We start from the raw sequence: 19,348 nt of genomic DNA, 5'->3' as shown, positions 1-19,348 counted from the left end.
TACGATGAGGCTGGGGAGGAGAACAGATTGTCCATCAGGGGTTACAGGGTTCAAGTCCATGACCAGCGGGCTAGAGGAAGGTTAGGGGGTTGTAGGTTCAACTCCCAGGGGGCAAGGGAGGATCCCCTGCTGTCTCTCACTGAGCCCCATCCCTCCCCTTCCTCCCTTCAGGACAATATACCCCACTGCCTCCATCTCCACCCTTCTCCTTCTCTTCCCCATCACACTGTCAGCCCTTTTAAGTCCTGCTTAGTTAGATCACACACACGTGTAAACCCGAGCTTCGCTTCCAGACTCCCTCTCATGTCTCAGATGTACACATGCATGCAGCCCTGCCCACAAACAAACAAACACAAATTCACAGGCAATCATACCAATAACAAAGCTTCACCGACGCACAAACATATTCATAAAACACGCTCTGATCCAATTCAAAGACAAATGGTTTGCTTGTGCTATCTTCTGTTTTCCCCTATTACAGCAAATCATTTTATTCTGAAATCCACCATGATTGAAAATGTTTCAGTTTTTCTCCTACTCCATCTCACTTACACCTCTTGTGGAAAAGACCAAACACGGCATTGCCTCAGCTATCAGCCGCAGCAGATGTGAGTGGATATGAGATATTTGTGTAAACATAGGATACATATACTGTATACATATATATTGCCATTGATATTGGTTGTGTGGTTTATGTGCAGCTCCAGATTGAGTTCAGTGATAGAGTATACATTAGAGACTTGTGCTGGATGCTACATGTCTGATTCATAGAAGAATACACACACACACACACATACACACACTGTGCAACAACCTGCAGGCCTATAACCTGCCTTGTTGGCTGGATGGGTGGATGCATTATTAAACACACAGGATTTCATATGTAGAGACAGAATATGAATGCTGCAGAGGTTGGAGTGTGTACATTTGCCTGTTCACTCCAGCCTTCACTCTTAACACTTGGCTAGAATGCTTTGCCAGAAACTCTTATCTTTTATCATTTAATATTTACTTTGCATATTATGCTCTTTGTTTACTAAATGTCATCATCCTCTTACTCAATATTAAAATGTCTGCAACCTTTGTCTGCTCGGTATATAAATATTATTATTGCATGTATTGTCTTTTTCTCCCTTTTCTCCACTTTCTTCATTTTTTTCTCTATTTGAAAGTAGTTGTATGTTAAACAAACTGCAAAGACCTCTAAGGCAAATTTCTGATTCAGCATACATAAAATGGACCCATATCAATTATAATAGTAACCCTAACATTCAGATACATACACAAAAAAACACAATTGTGTTGTTTTCACCAAATAAAAAGCAGACTTCAAACACACCATATGTAATTTGTGAAGCTAATGGTCTCCGAATCAAAACAATAACAAAAGATGTGGAAATAAATGATAATGATAATGATGATGACGACTGAGTAGCATGAGGCCATGGGATCTGCTGTTTTCTCCTCTGCTGTCAATGAAAATCTTGTCTAATATGACTCAAGCAGAAACTATTTTTACAGATAAGGTCCTCAGGGCTCAGCAATAAGGGCTGCATGTTTGCTTAATGGGGTGCTGTGAATATTTAATATATTTTTGGGAGTTGATACAAGTAAATAAGGGAGGAGTTACATGATTAATCCTCATCTCTGCTGAGAAAATGGCAGTGGGTGAGGAAGCTGATGAAGAACAAGCAAGCACTTTGGTTAATCTGGAAAAAAAGAGTTTAGGTAGGCAGCGTTAGATGTTATGGGAAAAACTCTGCGACGTTGGAAAGCATGTCATGTAAAACAGGGTTGCTGGTGTGTCATAATAAAATAAAATTAACGGTATAGGGAAAAGTAAAAACTAACTTTGGGCAAGGAGATTTCTGTCCTGAAACTAAATCACTGAAGCTAAATATATTAATTAATTAATATATTTAGATTATATTCAGTGGCATAAACTCACATAACATTATTTAATTTTCATTAAACATCTCTGTGTAATGTTAAAGGTTATCAGTTGTAATGGGGATTGTTCATGTATTACATCTGATATAACATCAGTAAAGAAGTCAAACCAAATATAGTATAAGTCTAGGGGGTGGCTGTGACTCAGGAAGTGGAGTGGATTCGTTACAAATCCGAGGTTTGGAGGCGTGATCCCCGATCTGTGTCCATGTTGAAGGGTCCTTGATCAAGACACTGAACCCCATATTGGTCCCACCTACTGTTTCACTGGTATGCAAATGGGTGAATGAGACATATTTTACAGTGTAAAAAAATACTTTCATGCCAAAATGTTCCATCTAATCGACTTATAAGAGAATGGCCAGGAAGATGATGTTTGCCCTGGTGTCATATTTGCAGCTGATCACCAGTTCACCCTCCAGATAATCACTGGTATAAGTCTCTCAGAAACCTTCAATAACCAGGTGAAAAGCGGCTGATCTGGCTGATTAACCAGACGGCCCTCGCATGAGCAGCAGTCGAACGGCAACTAAACCACAACATGAGCACTGAGTGTGTTTACATCTGTAGGGCGGGCGGCCCGGGCCCTGACTCTCACGGTAATCGATGAACGAGGGAGGAAAGAGAGGTAGTGGGTGAGGAAGGGATGTCTGTGGGGGAGGGCGGGTGGGAGAAAATCGGTAAAGAAAGCAGGTTATCTCCCGTCATTAGGGGAGGGGGAAACCCTGACTGGAAGGGGGGGTGGGCCGCGGGCGGGGCGGGTGAGGAGGGGTGAGGGAAGACCGGGGTTCATTGATAAAAAGGGAGAAAGGGAGGGAGAGGGGAGAAGGGGAGACTATGTTTGGCATCGAGAGAGAGCAGACAATTATCTGTATTGATTAGAGCGGCCCAGTACTGTGAAGACTGAGAAAACTATGACTGGATCAATAGAGAGAGAGAGAGGGAGAGAGAGGGAGAGAGAGGGAGAGGAAGAGGACGGGGGAGAGAGAGAGTTACAGGATAGACAGACCAATACAGAGAAACAAATGACAGATATAAAAGATACATACAACGGCACAACATAAAGAGATAGAAACATAGTTTATGGTGCAAAGCAAAGTCAAAGACCCAGGGTGGCATAAATGATAAGAGGGGAGACGAGGAGGGGGGAGAGTCAATGAAAGCACAAAGAGATACATTACATTCCTGATGTCATTACTCTTTATCATTGATTTGTCAGCACAACCACAGAGTTCATTCAACAAGCCCACTAGTGCCCTCTCATCACCACAGCACACAGCTAAGCAGAGAGAGGGAGGGAAAGTAAAAACAGAGTGAGACAAAAACCCGACCACTCACAGTGGCGGACATCATCACAGCTGGCAGCCCACGGCAAACGGACAGTATCAGGTCTGTATTAGCAAAAATAAATAGTCTCTCAAAAGAGTGGCATTTACTCGAGCTGCATTCATGTATACAGAACTATTTAGATTTTATTAGGCCTATTGGATTTGTGCTTATGATGCGTTGTTATTTTTTACAGCCATTACTTTGGGGAGTTACTTGTTAGAGTGCAATCTGTCAAGGTTAGAAAAAGTGAAAAAACTCTAGGATCAACCCTTATTTTTTGGTCCAAAACTTAAGAATCTGTCCCTAAACCCAGCCCTACACTGACATAAGTTTCATGAAATGGGTGCAGTGTTTTTTGTGTAATGCTGACAAATGGATAAACAAGTTAACTAACACACATTAATGAAAAGAGAACCTAGTTGGCGAAGGTCTGAGGGAAAACCAAATTACATGGTCCGACTGAAATCCCCACTATTTTCTACATATTGTACACAAAATCTATGCCAACCTCAACATACTTTTTTGTAAATAAGTAGTTGCATTTTTCACTTCCTGAAAGCATCTGACCTTGATAACCGACCAGTCTCACTTCCACTGGTATTGGTGTGATACTACTGTCTGCTGGGCCCTCCTGTCATTGTCCACTGTTGCCAAGACTGCATTGCATTATGGGACAATTGTGCTAACACAGTGTCCACAGCTTCCATACTGTAACATTTACCAGGAAATAGTATGCAATTATTGGTTTTAGATATAGTTTAAAAAAAATCATTCTGATGTAATAATTAGCATAATAGTATGAAAATTTGTGATTAATCTTGTACATATTTGTTTTTTTTTTAATTCACTTGTCTGTAGCTGGAATAGACTCCAGCATCCCTGCTACCCTCTTGAGGATAAAGTAGTCTGGAAATAAATGAATAACAAACTCTAAACACAGAATTCTAGGTGTGATGTAGATTTATGTGTTGCAAAATTTACATATTGCAATAATGCCCAAGTATTTTTTGTCTCTCTATTACAGAATATATTTACATTATGAATTTGACTTTTTCTGTGACTCTGGTCAACATGCTATTGCAATACTATTATTAATTATGATATGTTTCAATGCAATTTCAAGAGGCAGTGAGAATGAGAGAGGAAAGATGTGGACTGTGTGGTAGTGTGTGTGGCAGGCAGAGCTTTGAAAATATCAGGAGGGAGGAGGTGTTCAGGTAGGGGGCCTTGCTGTGGGGCCTCTTTTTGTCTGGGACAAAAAAAAACCAAAATGGTGGAATAGGGGTGGAACAAAAGGCACACAGGGGGAAACAGGGGAACGACAACCTGTGCTGAGTAAAAACATCCTGCTGGCACATGTGCACACACAGGCGTGCATGCGTATATATTCACACACACACACACACACACACACACACACACACACCAAAATCCCTCATCAGACCCCGCTGAGTGTCTGTGCAAGTACCCACTCACTACACTTCCGGTTGTATCTTACATTTCTAGGAATCCTTGGACCTATTACCCAGGCAACCCAGACCCACATCCTACACACACGTATAAGCACAGGGGTCCACATCTGTCATTCCTTAGTTTATTGAACATTACAAGATGATATAATTCAGTGTCCTATTCTGCTGATGTCTTTTGACACCAAAGAAGAACGTATTGTCAGAAAAGGTTTATACAAAGCAAACAAATAGATGAGAAAACATAAACTCTGAATTGGGGTGCCGGCGCTGGATATTGAGGAAACCTTTGGTAAGGGCAGAAAATGTCAGGTTTGACAAATGACCTTTTAAACATGGAGCAGATGTAGAGAGTCATGTACACTGTGGACAGAGGGCAGCTCAACTGTCTGTCTCTTAACAGCTAGTGAAAAGATAAGCATCATTCTTCCATATAGTAAAAAATATAGAAGCATTACACCAAATTTTAGCAAATCTAATGTGAAAGAAAACAAATAAAGGTGTAGTTAATTCTTGTGGAAAGACATTGGAAAAGTACTTTCAGGTGCCCAGGTACGAGGAATCTGGAGACAAGTAAAATAAAAATGTTATTTGAGGTCATTTTAAAAAGATAAAGGAATAGTGTGGAAAAATGAAAAAGAACAACTGAATAAGCAACAGGGGCAGAAAAATTGTGACAAAGACAAAGTGTAAAGGAGGACAGGACATGAATTACAGGTGTAGAGTTATGCATGCATGACATCACTGGACCCCTCCTCCAGCCCTTGGGAATGGGCACCTTGGAAACGGTCGCTAAGGGAACGGAAATGGAGAGAGAGGGAGTGACAGAGGGGGGGACAGAGAGAAAGAGGTGGACAAGATGCTAAAAAAATTCAAGATTTAGTGACAGTAGTGGGTGAAGCTTGGCAAGAAAGAGTGAAAAAGGACAAAGTCACATGTTCGGTGTGTGTCAGAGGTGGGATATTGTCCGGCCCCTGACAAACCAGCAGTTTCCTCCGTCGTGTCCCATTCAGCAAATGGGCTACCTCTGCCCATTAAGGGTGAAAAAGCAAGCTCCGTCACGACTAAAGCCTGCATTGTCCTCCTCCCCCATATACTCTGACCTCTCAACCAGTCATTTAGAGAAAAGAGATTTAGTGCAGCCTGATGGTTAAAACCAACACATGATGGGGAGGCAGAGATGGTCTCTGGTTTAATACATGAAGAAATATTGATGGAACTAAAGCATGCTGATGGACAAAGAGGACCTATCAGCCTGGAATGCTGGCTGTTAATGTATATATGAGAACGTGGAGGTCATTTCAACCAAGAAGCTAGACGTTGGGTAAGTGCACTGAGAAGTTAGCACACAACAACCACTTTGGTCCTTTGAGGTGTCAGAGCAACAAACACACATGAAAGAACGGGCGAGCCTTTTTGCCCTCAGCAAACTCCCCTCATCCCTATAGACAACGCTATGTCCACACTCCCAAACATACAGAAGCTGAACGGATGCACTTCTGTCCTTTCCTGTGAACAGTAAACCGGTCTCTCTCAGCTCTCAACTTCAACTCCTCATCAGCATTACTGCATACTATTAACACATCAAATACCAACTTCAGCATCAAAAATATATTTGGATCAACAAAGTGTTACTGAGTTTATGCACATAACAAACACACATTCTGTATGCAGCATATTTCAAACACATATACATATCACAGGCTTGGGTTGGTATGCAATATAGATTTGGTATGTATGCATAATATTGATCAATATCTGTTACTGAATAAACATGCTGCTGACTTTGACAGGGCGATTTGAAATGGAGATGCTATGCTAATACAAAGGCTTTGGTGAGATTGGGCCCTGAACCCTCCACATACCAGCAGTTCACATTTAGACGCTCTCACCTGCACTCTCCATAATGCATGAGTTGCCTGAATATATATCACCCCCTACGCAGCTCACTCTCTCACTCTCTCTCACACACACACACACACACACACACACACACACACACACACACACACACACACATCATCCGCAACCACAACAATGCACAACTACGCTATCATGCACACAGCAATGCAGACACATTTGTACATGATGGCCAAGCTCACATACACACTCACCACACTTGTGCAAGTCCACAACACCAACAAAACATCCCAAAGACACAGACTCCATGGTGAGAATCTGATACCATACATGCTTAAAAAAAATACATCAAGAAAAAGGATATTTTTGTCAGAAAACAGAGGAAAAAAAAACAAAACTTTGCTGTAATTCTGAAGCAGTGTTTGGCAACCTTAATGATGTATTTCTATTTACGGTCAGAATTTCGCTGGAAGAAAAAAAATGTTTTAAAAGCTTTGATTGGTACACAACATGTTGGGTCCAGGGTCCAGTAAAAACACACTGTTTTTCTTCTTTGATCAAGTGGTGTGAGACACACAGGCAGTGCTTAATCAAAACACTGGTAAGCCATCCTGAACTTGGAGGCTTTCAGCAGCAGGAAACAGGGTCAGGGTTGCTGAACAACTCAGTGTGAAATGGTCTGGAGTTTGTGTGCATGTGTGAGTGGTAGTGTACATGTGTATGTGTGTGTGTGTGTGTGTGTGCTGTTTTGCTGTTGTGAAAGCCTATGTCAGTTGTGTTTGCGGGCTGCCAATTAACACACGCACAGTTTGTGAAAGGTGGAATTAGCTGAAGCAAAGCATGTCGAATAGAAGGTTGGTAAAGTTCAACAGACTGCAGGGAATGTACTAGGAGAGAGGCTTGTGATTTAAATTGCATTACATTATTATGATAGCCAATAGTAAATATACTTTTACAGGGCTGTATGTCTGTTTTAGAAGACACTGAATTTACTTAGTGCTTCTTCTCTCTCTGTCTCTCTGCCCCTGCTGGTCTTTAACCTGGCCTCTGGTGCTTCTGCCTATCGCAATAAAGTCACCCCCCTCCTTTTCTCTCTCCTCCTTTCTTCCCCCCTCTCTCTTTCTGCTCTCGCTGTCCCCCCCGGCACCACTGTTGCACTGTTCCACTCATTTCATAGTAACAACTATGATTTTCAGCAGGGAAAATAAAAAAAAAAGGCCATGAATTTTAATGCCCCTATCTGTCCCCTTCTCCAATCTCTTCTATCCCCCCTGCTCTCCCTTCCCTTCCCTTCACCTCCTCCTCTTCTCCCTCCCACCACCACCTCAACCCCTTCTTTCCTGAGGGTGAGATCCAGAGATGGGATCGTGTGTGTCTGTGTGTATGCGCCGTATGTGTGAGTGTAAGGTGGTGGTATGGGGAGGCAAGGGAGGGAAGGGGTGGGGTGGGGGGGGGTTGCATTTCTCATTTCCCAGCTGTGCCTCTCTCACACAACAGCCCCCCACCACTACCACCTCCCCTCGCCCATCGCCCCTTCTCCCTTCTCTCCTCCTCCGTCCTTCTCCTCGGCCCTCTGTCGCTCCACTCTTCTCTTCACACTGGCTTCGACTCTGGGGAGTGGAAGCAAACCAAAGCTCGCTGTCTCTCCACACACACACACACACACACACACACGCACACACACACACACACACAAACACACAGCTGATGGTCACACACAGATAGGGGGCTGTCCCATTCTGTTGGTGTACACGCACTTAAACAATCACATGTACACACATCACAAGCGATACAACAGCCCTGTGGTCAAGGCCATGCACAGGCAAGACAAACATATACATATAAATGGCCTGATTTATACACACATAAACACACACAAAGGCACTATGAATGATACCAGCCATACACCATGGGGCAACAGAGCAGTCAAGTATTTAAATTTTCTTTCAAATCTTTCCACTTCTCTCTGTCTTGTTGCATTTATCTACCTACAAACACTAGCCCCCCTCCTTTATTTTTCCTGCCTCCCTCACCCGGCCTCTCTCCCTCTCTCTCTCTCTTCTACTCTGTGTATTGATTTTGCTATAAGCGGTGTCCCGGTTGCGACAGGTTAGTGCAGACAGACAAAGGCAGACTTCATCAACCAGCGTTAAACACAGGAGCCACGTCCTCAATAATCACTCCATCACACAAAAGACGAGAGGAGAGAAAGAGGCGAGAGCAGAGAGAGCATGTAGAGAGTACTGACGAATGGCAAGGAATTGAACAGAAGGAAAAAGGGTTATTGGAGTATTTTCAAGGTTGTTCTTTTTTTTGTATTCCTTTAATCTGTAGAAACCACTGGAAAATATTCTACAGACAAATGGCAAGAAATGTTAAATCCTAATGTGACATGTATGCATTTTTTATTTGTTGCAGGTGTTCTTTTTTTCATTCATTTATGTTCTTTTTTTCCATTCATTTATGTTCTTTTTTCATTCATTTATGTTCTTTTTTCATTCATTTATGTTCTTTTTTCATTCATTTATGTTCTTTTTTCATTCATTTATTTTTTTTATTAATCATTCTTTCACGAGCCTGTTTAGTAGATTTGAAAATCTCTTTCTGGCATAAATATAAGGGAGTGCAACACAGGCTCGAATTAGTTAATTTTTTAAGTTAGTGCTAGACAAGTAATTTTCTTCTACTTTCTTCATTATAAAAGCCAGCCTATGTGGACTGAACTGTTCTTTTTTTAAAGAGTCTGAATTTAGAAGTGCTTGTGTACGTGTGTGTGTACCCTCATGGACTCACATATGTGTGTATGCATCTGTGCGTATGCAGACAGTTTTCATCTCCACTTAATCTCCTGCTCCTAATTCAGAGTGTACATTGAGCCGCCTAATAGGATGTGACTGGAGCGCCTGCTGCAGCACTAGCTAGCTAGCCGCTAATGAGAGGGCCGCCACAGCCGGAGAATCAAAGCGCTTCATCAGCACTCCTAATTACTGTAAACCTCATTAGCTGGCTGGAGAGCTAACATCTGCTCTCGTTAACAAAGTACATCCAAATATAACATGGACCTGGCTTTGTGTGTCGGCCAAAGAATCAAAGAGTGCTACCACACCCAGTGATTTCATTGTTCTGGCCTGTGCTGCAATCGTAATGACAGCAGAGGTAGTTTGGAGCTATTCAGGTTGGAAAAGAAACAAGTCCAAGTTCAGGGCTATTTACACTTCAACAACAACCAGTCCACACTTTTCCGTAAACTGTGGATCCAGTAGACCCGTGGGATGTTCTGCAGTATGCTGAGGTCTCTGGTGCTAATGTGGCCCATCTATGAAGCAGCAGGTGTGTGGACAGCAGGTTTCCTTGTCGCTCTGTCTGTTTGCCCACTCACCCCCTCTCTATCTCTGATCAAAGCACTTCCCTTCAACCCCCTCCACCACCTTCTGCCTTTCCTCTCTTCCTCCACTACCTACCCCAGCCTCCACCTTCTCCTCCCCATCATAATTTGACTGATGATTACACTTGTCACTCAAGGCAGCATGTGGCCAATTATGAACGGGGATGATGGGGAGGGGATGAAGGGGGTGGGCTGCAGGAAATTTAGGTTACAACTTTTTGCAGCTTGTTCTACTCAGGTAGCATTGTGAGTTCTTATCTGTGAAAAAAAACAAATATTCATGTCTGTTCAATTTTCCTTAAGAGACTGGGTAAGTTGCTCTTTCTTTCCTTGTTCCCGACGCTCCGGCCTTGTCTCACACACTCTTGGCCACTTGAGCATCTCTCCGTGTTCCAGGGTAATCACAGACTCATTTAAAGTCACTTTTGTACACTACCTCTGACTGGTGGTTAAGAGTGCAACCGCAGACTAGGCTTTTATGGGCCTTAATGTGTCCTACAGACACTTTGGCAACCAGGCTGCTGCTGTCAAAGATGCAAGAAGTGAGAGAGGGAGAGAGAGGGAGAGAGAGAGAACAGGACATATGAGGCCAACAGCCATGGCGACTTAACCAGGCTGAAAAAAGGGGGAACGAAAGAGGATGAAAGAGGAGGAGGGAGAGGGACGTGCACGACAAAATGGACAGAACATGGGAGCGTCAAAAGAAAGGGGAGAGAGAGGTCACTTAGTCACTCTTTGGGCAGCCCCTGCTCTGCACCTCCTCCCTTGTCCCCTTTACAAGCAGACAAAGGGACAGAGGGGTGCAGCCCTTGTACATAAGAAGGAGGGGTTACGCCTCCCTCTGTCACCCCGTGTTTCTCTGCCCTTTAATATTTATGCACAACCAGAATATGTTTGGTGTGGATACATGCAGGAAAAAGCAGGAGAAAGAGCTGAAGTAGTTAGCAACACACCAAAAGTGAATCAGTTAGTCAAAAACGCTAATTCAAGCAGATAAAATTAGCCTGAATATGTAATTTTGTTTATAATTATGGATGCAAAATATATTGTTTTCATGCACACTGTGGTAGCATGCAATATTAAATGAACTCAACCACAATCGGAAACAGTGAGCAAGAATTGGGACGAAACACCAGTTGCAAAAAGATGTCAGTTGCATAGAATTATTTCAGAAACAATAAATGATGCTGACCACAAAAACCTGCTTTGTTCAGATTTCATGTCTAGTCAGCCAGTGTACAAAACAAGATTTCCACCCCAAAATCAGTTCAGAAGAGTTGTCACAGTGCTCATCTGCTTTTGTGAAGAAGGCAGCTGTACAGTATTAAGGAACGGATGGTGGGCAGAGTAATTTTTCAGCTTTTTTAATGATAATTTTTTTTTAAGTTTCCTACTCTCCTGACAAAATCATATCAAACACAAAGATGATTAATTAACTCAAAGTTATCTTTTGAAAAATTCTTATATATCCTCACATCACATAAAATATTTAACCTGCAGCCTTGTATAAAACATTAATTGCAGTAAAAAGCAGCATCATTTAGTAATTCATTGAAGTATTTTTAATATCTTGGCACTTGGTTTTATAAGCAATGAGGAAGAGCGGGACTATGCACCTTTAAAAGAAGAACAAGAAGAAGAAGAGCAAGAAGAGGGGAAGGGATTGGCCAAGGGAATGAAAGGAAGAAGAGGTGGTGGAGTACAACAGATTAATTTCAGAACAGAGCGCTCCTGCCGGGAGAAGGATGGAGAGCAGGAAGGATAGAGGGGATAAAGAAAAGGGAAAATGTGGAGAAGAGAAAGAGAGGAGAGAGATTAAACATGCATTCAACTCTCTCAAAGGGCTGAGCAGCTTTTGGAGAGTATTTGTTGTGTGTATGTGTGTGTGTGTGTGTGTGTGTGTGTGTGTGTGTGTGTGGATGAACAAGCTGTGTGAGTCTGTGTGTTATACCAGACATGTTTCCTGCCTCTGCCTCAAAAGCCGATCAGTGAGCACTCTCATCCACCCCTTACTCTGAAGGACAGCAATGGAACCCCAAAGGTTAATAGGACCCCTTCATTACCATAAATCTTATCAGCTAAATGAAATGGAGAGAAGGACCCCTGATTTAGGTGTCCGCTCTGCTGGGTTAAGGGGAGACACCCAATCAAACCTCGGCGTTTTATTGGGCTTTTTTATTATCTAAATGTACTGGCACATGAGCGGGGTGGCAGAGGTGACAGCCTGCAGCAATCAACAACAAAAAAGAGACAGCGGCGGGTGAAAACACATTGTTGGTGTGTTTACGAGACTCAGCAAATAGACTGTCCGGACCGTGCATGTTTTGTTATGAAGACATGCAGGAAGGTTTAAAGAGCCTGTCCCTCTGAGCAGCAGAATGTCAGTAGCCTGCTGCACCAATGTTTGACTAATCTCAAATGAAAACTAGCACCGAAATCAGCCAATCAAGTCTTCAATATGTTCAGCGGGGGTTCAAACAGCTTGTTTTGACTGCCTAGGCTGATGTAAGTGATTGGCAGCATGTAGTGAAGTCCACTCAAACCTTGATCACAGCCAGGCCACCACTGGCCGAGCATCTAAACACACTCAAAGGTACAACAGGATGTCCCCTACGTAGAGGTCAAGCACTCCTGAAGTCCCTGTATGTATACATCATCTGTATGTTACTGAAGTAGAGGGAGAGGAAGGCGACAAGAAACACATAAAGAAAGGGATAAATCAATGGCTGGAATAGAGTCAGGTGGTTTGAATGTATTTATTCCCACTGATGTGTTGATTAACTGCCCACACACACATGCACACACACTACATCTATCCTCACGGTGTGTGTTCTCCAGGTGATAGGTCTGATTAAGTGGCCTGCTCACCCGGCCCCTGATTAGGACTAATGCTAGGCTGTATTTCACTGGACACAGTGACCGACCACGCAAAATTATTCCTGTGAGCGAGCATGTGTGTGTGTGTGTGTGTGTGTGTGTGTGTGTGTATATACACCAATACCAGGCCTCACCGAGAACAATCAAGAATAGTGGTTGACAAATGTAAAATACTACTCATTACACTCTTTGGATGAATATGTTTGCATAATTTTGTCATTGCATCCTGCTGAGTGCGTTTCAAGTGCTACTGGCAGATCATGCATATTTAAGGGCATTTGTATAAAGGTCACTGTTTGGTGTGAAGCTAGTATGTGAATGTGTATATATATATATATATATATATATATATATATATATATATATATATATATATATATATATATATATATATATATATATATGTATATGTATGTGTGTGTGTGTGTGTGTGTGTGCATGTGTTAATAGTTTTCAATAGGCTAATGGGTGATGAGGATGTATTGTATACAGTATGTGTGTGCGTCTTGATCCCCAGGAGAAATGCAATACCACTCACTGCTGCTAATGAGCTGTGGGACCTATTCACCATTAACGTTACATTAGTCTCAATACACAGCACACATACACATCTTATATATCTATATAAAGCAAAAGCTATTGGCGCATATACACATCTGTAATAATCCATAAAAAGGTAAACAGTTAATAGGATTAAAAGGTTGTTTTTTTTTTTACTTTACAGTAGTATAAATATAACAGCAGCTCTGGTGTTATTATTAAGTGTTTGCAGTCAGGATTTGTTTGGATTTGTTTAAAACCATGTAACATGTTTAATTCCCAAATACTTTACAATTGTAGCATAAACCGATCACCTGAAGTGCATAATTAAGAACAGGTAGGCTCTAAAATGATGCTCTGATCATCATTTTAGTAATTTTCTTAGAGCATGTGTGTGATGCTGCTTTTCAAATGCTGTTTGTCTCACTATATAAATGTATGGCCTTAACATAGTACGTCACATTGTCAAACTGTGTCATAGACATCTATGCGAGCCTAATATACGTAAATAGCCGACGCAATAGTCCCATTAGTTCCTGGAGCATTCTGCCGTCAGCCTCCTGCATTCAAAACCCCATGGCTGGCTCATACACTGCAATCTAATTCTACTACTACAAGGAGAGAGGAGGAGAGAGAGAATTGTATTGTGACAGAGAGCAGGAGGGAGTGGGAGGGAAAGGGAAAAGACGAGGAGAGAGAGGGCCACAGAGAAGGAGAGAGGTAGCTTAATGCAATAAAGCATGTAGTATTGACATCTTTCTCGTGTCTATTGATTCCCCATTATGTTGCTAACAAACCCAGGTTGACATTTTGTCATTTGCAATCATGTTAACACTGCGACTTGCGCGCTCCTCCACAAACCAATCTATACCTACACACACTAGTTTGCACATGTGCTCATGCTTGCGCGCACATACTTTTTCTTTCTCTCTCGTACATACACAGACAGAAAATGGGTATGAATATGTATGATCTCACTTGATTTAGTGTTTGAAGACATTTGCAGCCACCCTGTATGTGTGCAGAAATGTCTTCAAAGAAGCCGGGATGCACACAAACACAAAGGTGGATTAATGGATTAAGACTTGATGTGCTATTGCAATGCATTCACACACTGTGCAGAATTAAAACATCACAGTGGCCGTATGAGATCAGGAGCTGTGCTGGAAAAAGACTGATGGCTGTGTCAGTGTTATTCTGTGTGAAATGCAGAAGCTGAATAAAAAAAAACAAAAAAACAAAAGAGTCTGAACAACTGATGTGTGTGTAAGTATCTGGGTGCGTGTGTTAAAGACAGGCAGAGTTACACGGTATATGGTAGGAGATGGTGCTTAATGGTGTGTGACAGAAGGTGCATAGCTGAGATGAACTGAATTTAGGTGTGTGTTAGTGTGTGGAAGAGAGAGAAGGAAAGGAGGCAGAGGGAGAGAAAAGCAGTCTCCAGTCTCCTTGATGTCCCGTCATATCACATCATATCATATCAAGCCCTGTGCTATGTTGGAAACCTGCGGTTCTCTATGTCCCATTAAACTTTTATATACCAGTTAATGTTGATCGCTTCACAGACCACTTTACTACACACACACGACCACACAAATAGTTGACGTAGCAGTGGCTCTGACCTGTACCTTCAGACACAATGCCATTAAAAATAGAACAAAACCTGGATCAGTTAGAGCGGCATGCTATTCAGGTGGAAAAGGGTTTAACGTGCCTGTTTTATGCTATATGATAGTGTTTCATGACAATGTGTGCATGAATGTTTGTGTGCACGGATGTGTGAGCCCCCACAGGGATTGTGCATGAGCGCTTGAGGCCTGTTGTAACATGAAAGAGAATGAAAACACTAGGGGTAGAGAAGGGTCAGGTGGGGCCGAGTCAAACACTCTTGCTGTGACCTCTGAACCTAACCAGAGCTCCAACTCAAAGGAGTCAAGGAGCTGTCAGCAGTCAGTGCAGGGAGTTAACTGAGAGCTTGAGTCAAGAGCTCTACAATGCCATGAAACTTATGTGTGTGGGAGACAAATGAACACATTCTCTGTGACAGAAAAAGCACAGATAAGATTGAAGCTGAAGCTTGGAATCTTTGTCTTAAAATTTCTGAAAAACTTCCAATGAAATGCCAACTCTTGCTGTTTTCTAATGTAAAATTTTCCACAATCAACAGTGCAGTCATGTTTTGTCCTGACCCCGGACTCTTTCAGAGACAAACAATCCAAGTTCAAAAAGGACAGCACCCTCCACTGTTTTATCAAATTGGAATAAAATCAGCATAGCATTGTGAATCACTTGTTATCCCTCCATCTGAAGAATCCAGCAGCCAGCAGCTTGTGTATACATCCCATCAGTTTGCCTGCTTATTCAGATGCTGGCCCTGGCCCGGGACACTGCAACATAATGGCTCATCCGTGGTTTACTCTCACCTCTCAAGCTCAAACTGGGTTTTCCTCTCCCTCCTCGTTTTTCACTCTGTCATCTACTCTTACTTTCACCCGCTTCGCTCTCTCTCCAGCTCTCTCTTTCTACATTTTTTTTTATCTCATTCTGACATTCGCCATTTTTCAACGTGCGGAGCGCGAAAACTCCTCCTCTCAGGTCTCCGCTCCTTCGCCCAGTCCTCCCTCCAACCTCTCTCCCCTCTCTTCTGAGTGTGTATTTCTCTGGAGATATGGCAGGTAACAGGTCCCTCTCATCCCTCTCCGCTCTTTCTCCCCTCTCCTCTATCACCTATCCCTTCACTGTCACACGCTGTGTGCACTGTTGACTGAGGAAGAGACTAAAGTTGATACCTGGCATGTTTGAAATCAAATGGGCTTGAACTGATCTGGAAATGGGAGGGGAAGCTCTTGGTTGGATGGGGGCTTGGAGGGGTGAGTGTGTGTAGGGGAGGGGGGGGGGGGGAAGTACCTGGCCCTTTAAGAGTCCTTCCACGGGCTAAGGTGCACACCAGTCACATTTACGCACAATTACGCACCGATGCGTACGTTACTGTACTGTATGTATGCACTACTGAATAACTTTAATAGTGAAATATGTCACAAGTGACCACACATGATATTTCTGGGGGCTCCTTAAAACCTTGCAGCCCCTCACTTTGTGCATACGGGACAAAAACAGAGCTACAGCAACGTTCCTTTTCTTCATATGTAGAGGGGGTTCAAGGCTGAGCAGCTGTTGCATGTCTGGAAAAAAACAGTCGAAGCTGGACTGAGACAGAGCTCTCTCGCAGCGACAGTCAGTGGCATTCTGAAGCCGGCCCGGTTGCTACCACCATGCGTCCTTTATTCCGCTTCAGCGCAGATGAAACGCAGACGGCGCCCCCAGCCCCAGCCCCAGCCGGCACCATCCCTCCCCCCTCTCCCTCCCTTCCTCCCTCCCTCCCTCTTCCCTGGCTCCACACTCCCTCTGCTCAGCCGCTTTCAACCGAGCATCAGCCAAGCAGCGACGGGACACAGAGATGTAGTCAATGGAAGTCTATTTCTAGTGGTGTTTACAAAAATGCACGCCTTCCACCCCATGGCCAGGACGCAACTCTGGCGCAAAAAGCAGCCACTACCGCATATCAGCAAACATTTTGAGTTACCTAAAAGCAAATCACCCACAGGATAAAGAACTATCATAGCATAACAGCATGATATAAACGGAGCAATAAGCGGTGTTTTCTAGATTTCCGCTCCTACATTCGTACTCCTCCGTGCACCTACTCTCTCCTTCTATCTCCCCCTCTCCCTGCTTCTACCGGCCCAGGAATCGATCTCCGCAGGATCGATAAGTTGGCATGAATATTCCCTGCCTGCCGAGAGTCTAGTTGGGGAGAGACGGAGGCTGAGGCTCAGGCGCAGGCAGTGGAGGAGAGGAGAAGGATGGGGTCGAAGGCAGGAGAGAAAAATATTCGCAGAAAGGAGCATATAGGCGGCGTGGAAATGAACCAACACACGAGTGGAACCTTCGTGGCGCATCGTTCCAAAGAAAGGACAGCAAAAATGGACGTTTTACGCAAATATTTTTTTTATCAGTCTGGACATCACTGCGCGCTCAGGAGAGCTTCTATGATTGGAAAAAAAGCAGCGGAGTGTAAAGGACTCCGTTTAAGCTTCCAAAAGGATCCGGAGTGTGTGAGTGTGTGTGTGCGTGTGTGTGTGTGCGTGTGTGTGTGAGTGGGTGGGTGTGTGCACCAACAAGCTCACCCCGTTTGCAAGTGATCGGCACCGACCGAGCAAGGCGGGGCGGGTCTGCATGGCTGACCGACATGGAAGAGGTGTAGCAGGGGAGGAAAAAGGAAAAAATGTCTTACCGGAGTTGGAGCGGAGAGCCAGAGGGGACTTGAGACGCCAGGCGTTGAGGTCAGGGGCAGTTCTTTGAAACACGAACGGCACCGGCAATGGAACAAACATGATCTTCCTCCGGCTTCTTGTTTTGATGCAAATAATCTGACAGAAGTACTGAAATAAGATGCTTCCTCTTCTGAATAGTCTGTATCTTCGCCCGTGTTTCTAGTAGACAGCTTTGGGGAAATATTTGGTATGGAGAGCTTACAACATTCGCCGTTAGGTGTGTACACATGTAGCCCAGCTGCGCACTTTTATTTACATTTGTGGATGTCGACTGGTGGCCGGCATTAGTTTTGGTGTGAATGTGCATAGAACATATATAGACGATGGTCCCTTGAGTGCAGCAGTTTGCGTTTGCCACAGTCCAGACTAACACACAGACGGATAGAGAGGAGATCACACCTCACTTTTACAAGCTACAGAGAAAAAGTTGGGTTACAATTCCAGGCCTGTTTGGAGTATCTTTGCAATAAAAGGCTGTGTGTCACTTGGCTGTCGTGGATGCACCTGCGTCTCTCTATTACCTTTCCACTGCTTAAGTGTTCTCCTTGAGTAAACATAGAGGCCCGTGAGCTTAACTTATCCCCTCAGTCCGCACCGGCAATGTTTCCTCTAGGTGTGAAAAGGCATGAGAACAGTCGCTTAGCCTACTTCTGTAGCATCACCGGCCGGGATAGCTTTGGTATCTGCTTTGCAATTGAAAACAGCACAATAAATAATGATACATAGAAACGGATAAGACAGTGTAAAAGGCCAGCGGAGTTATAAAGTCTTATTTGGATTTCTGTAGTATTTGGTTTGATCTATTGTATTTGGTCTCTAGCTGCTCGCTCCTTGTCCTCTCTCCTTTGCATGAAGGCTACATAAGACATTCATCTGCTCGCGCAAACAGTGGGTCGCGTCGCAAGCACATTGAAAACAGCTTCATTAAAGGCTATCATCAGCAAATAAATAAACAAGTGTGGAAAAGGCTGCACGGACACACACACACATACACACACACACTCTCTCTCATACACACACACACACACACGCAAACACAACGCGCGCTCTTGGCCCTGACGCTCCTCCTCCCTCGCTCTCTGTCACAAGGCAGTAATTAAAACGCAATCAATCGATAAATAAATAAATAAATAAATACAGCTAATAATAAATAAATAAATAAATAAATAAATAAATGATAATAATATATATATTTTTAAAAAAAGCACCAACACAAAACAACGGAAATAAGAAAGCGTATATAATCCGGCTATGATCTCGCGTTTTTATCGGAACACTTGCCTATCTCCGTCCATCCGTCTGTGTGTCTTTTTTTGTCTGTCTGTTTGTCCCCGTTATTATTTGGGAACCCCAATAGCTCATTCGACCCGGCTCCCTCCAGGATTGTAGCGATCTGCCACTAGGCTGGCCGCAACATTGAAGCGAGAGAGGACCCGCTACTACTCACACATCACCACCCCACCCCCGCACCTCCCTCCCTCCATCCCCATCCCCTCCTCCTCCTCCTCCTCCTTCTCCTCTCCTCTCCCTGCCTCCCTCCCTCCCACCTACCCCCCCACCCCATCTCCCTCGTTTTCACTACCGCTGCAAAAGGTATCCTGTAT

General features: G+C 43.5%; 1 protein-coding gene across 1 annotated transcript in view; it reads right to left on the bottom strand.

The window, feature by feature from the left end:
* LOC115435803 (POU domain, class 2, transcription factor 2) overlaps positions 1-19,132 on the bottom strand; it is a 49,347-nt gene extending 30,215 nt beyond the window's left edge. The window contains 1 exon segment of the mRNA XM_075353519.1: positions 17,705-19,132. Within this exon segment, the coding sequence (XP_075209634.1) occupies positions 17,705-17,804 (100 nt within the window). The 5' untranslated portion in view covers positions 17,805-19,132.
* Between the last annotated feature and the right edge of the window lie 216 nt (positions 19,133-19,348).

The sequence above is a fragment of the Sphaeramia orbicularis genome, chromosome 16 (genome assembly GCF_902148855.1).
Source record: "Sphaeramia orbicularis chromosome 16, fSphaOr1.1, whole genome shotgun sequence".
Classification (NCBI taxonomy): Eukaryota; Metazoa; Chordata; class Actinopteri; order Kurtiformes; family Apogonidae; genus Sphaeramia; species Sphaeramia orbicularis.
The sequence above is the reverse complement of the archived record's forward strand: the minus strand, read 5'-3'. Positions and strand labels throughout refer to the sequence as shown.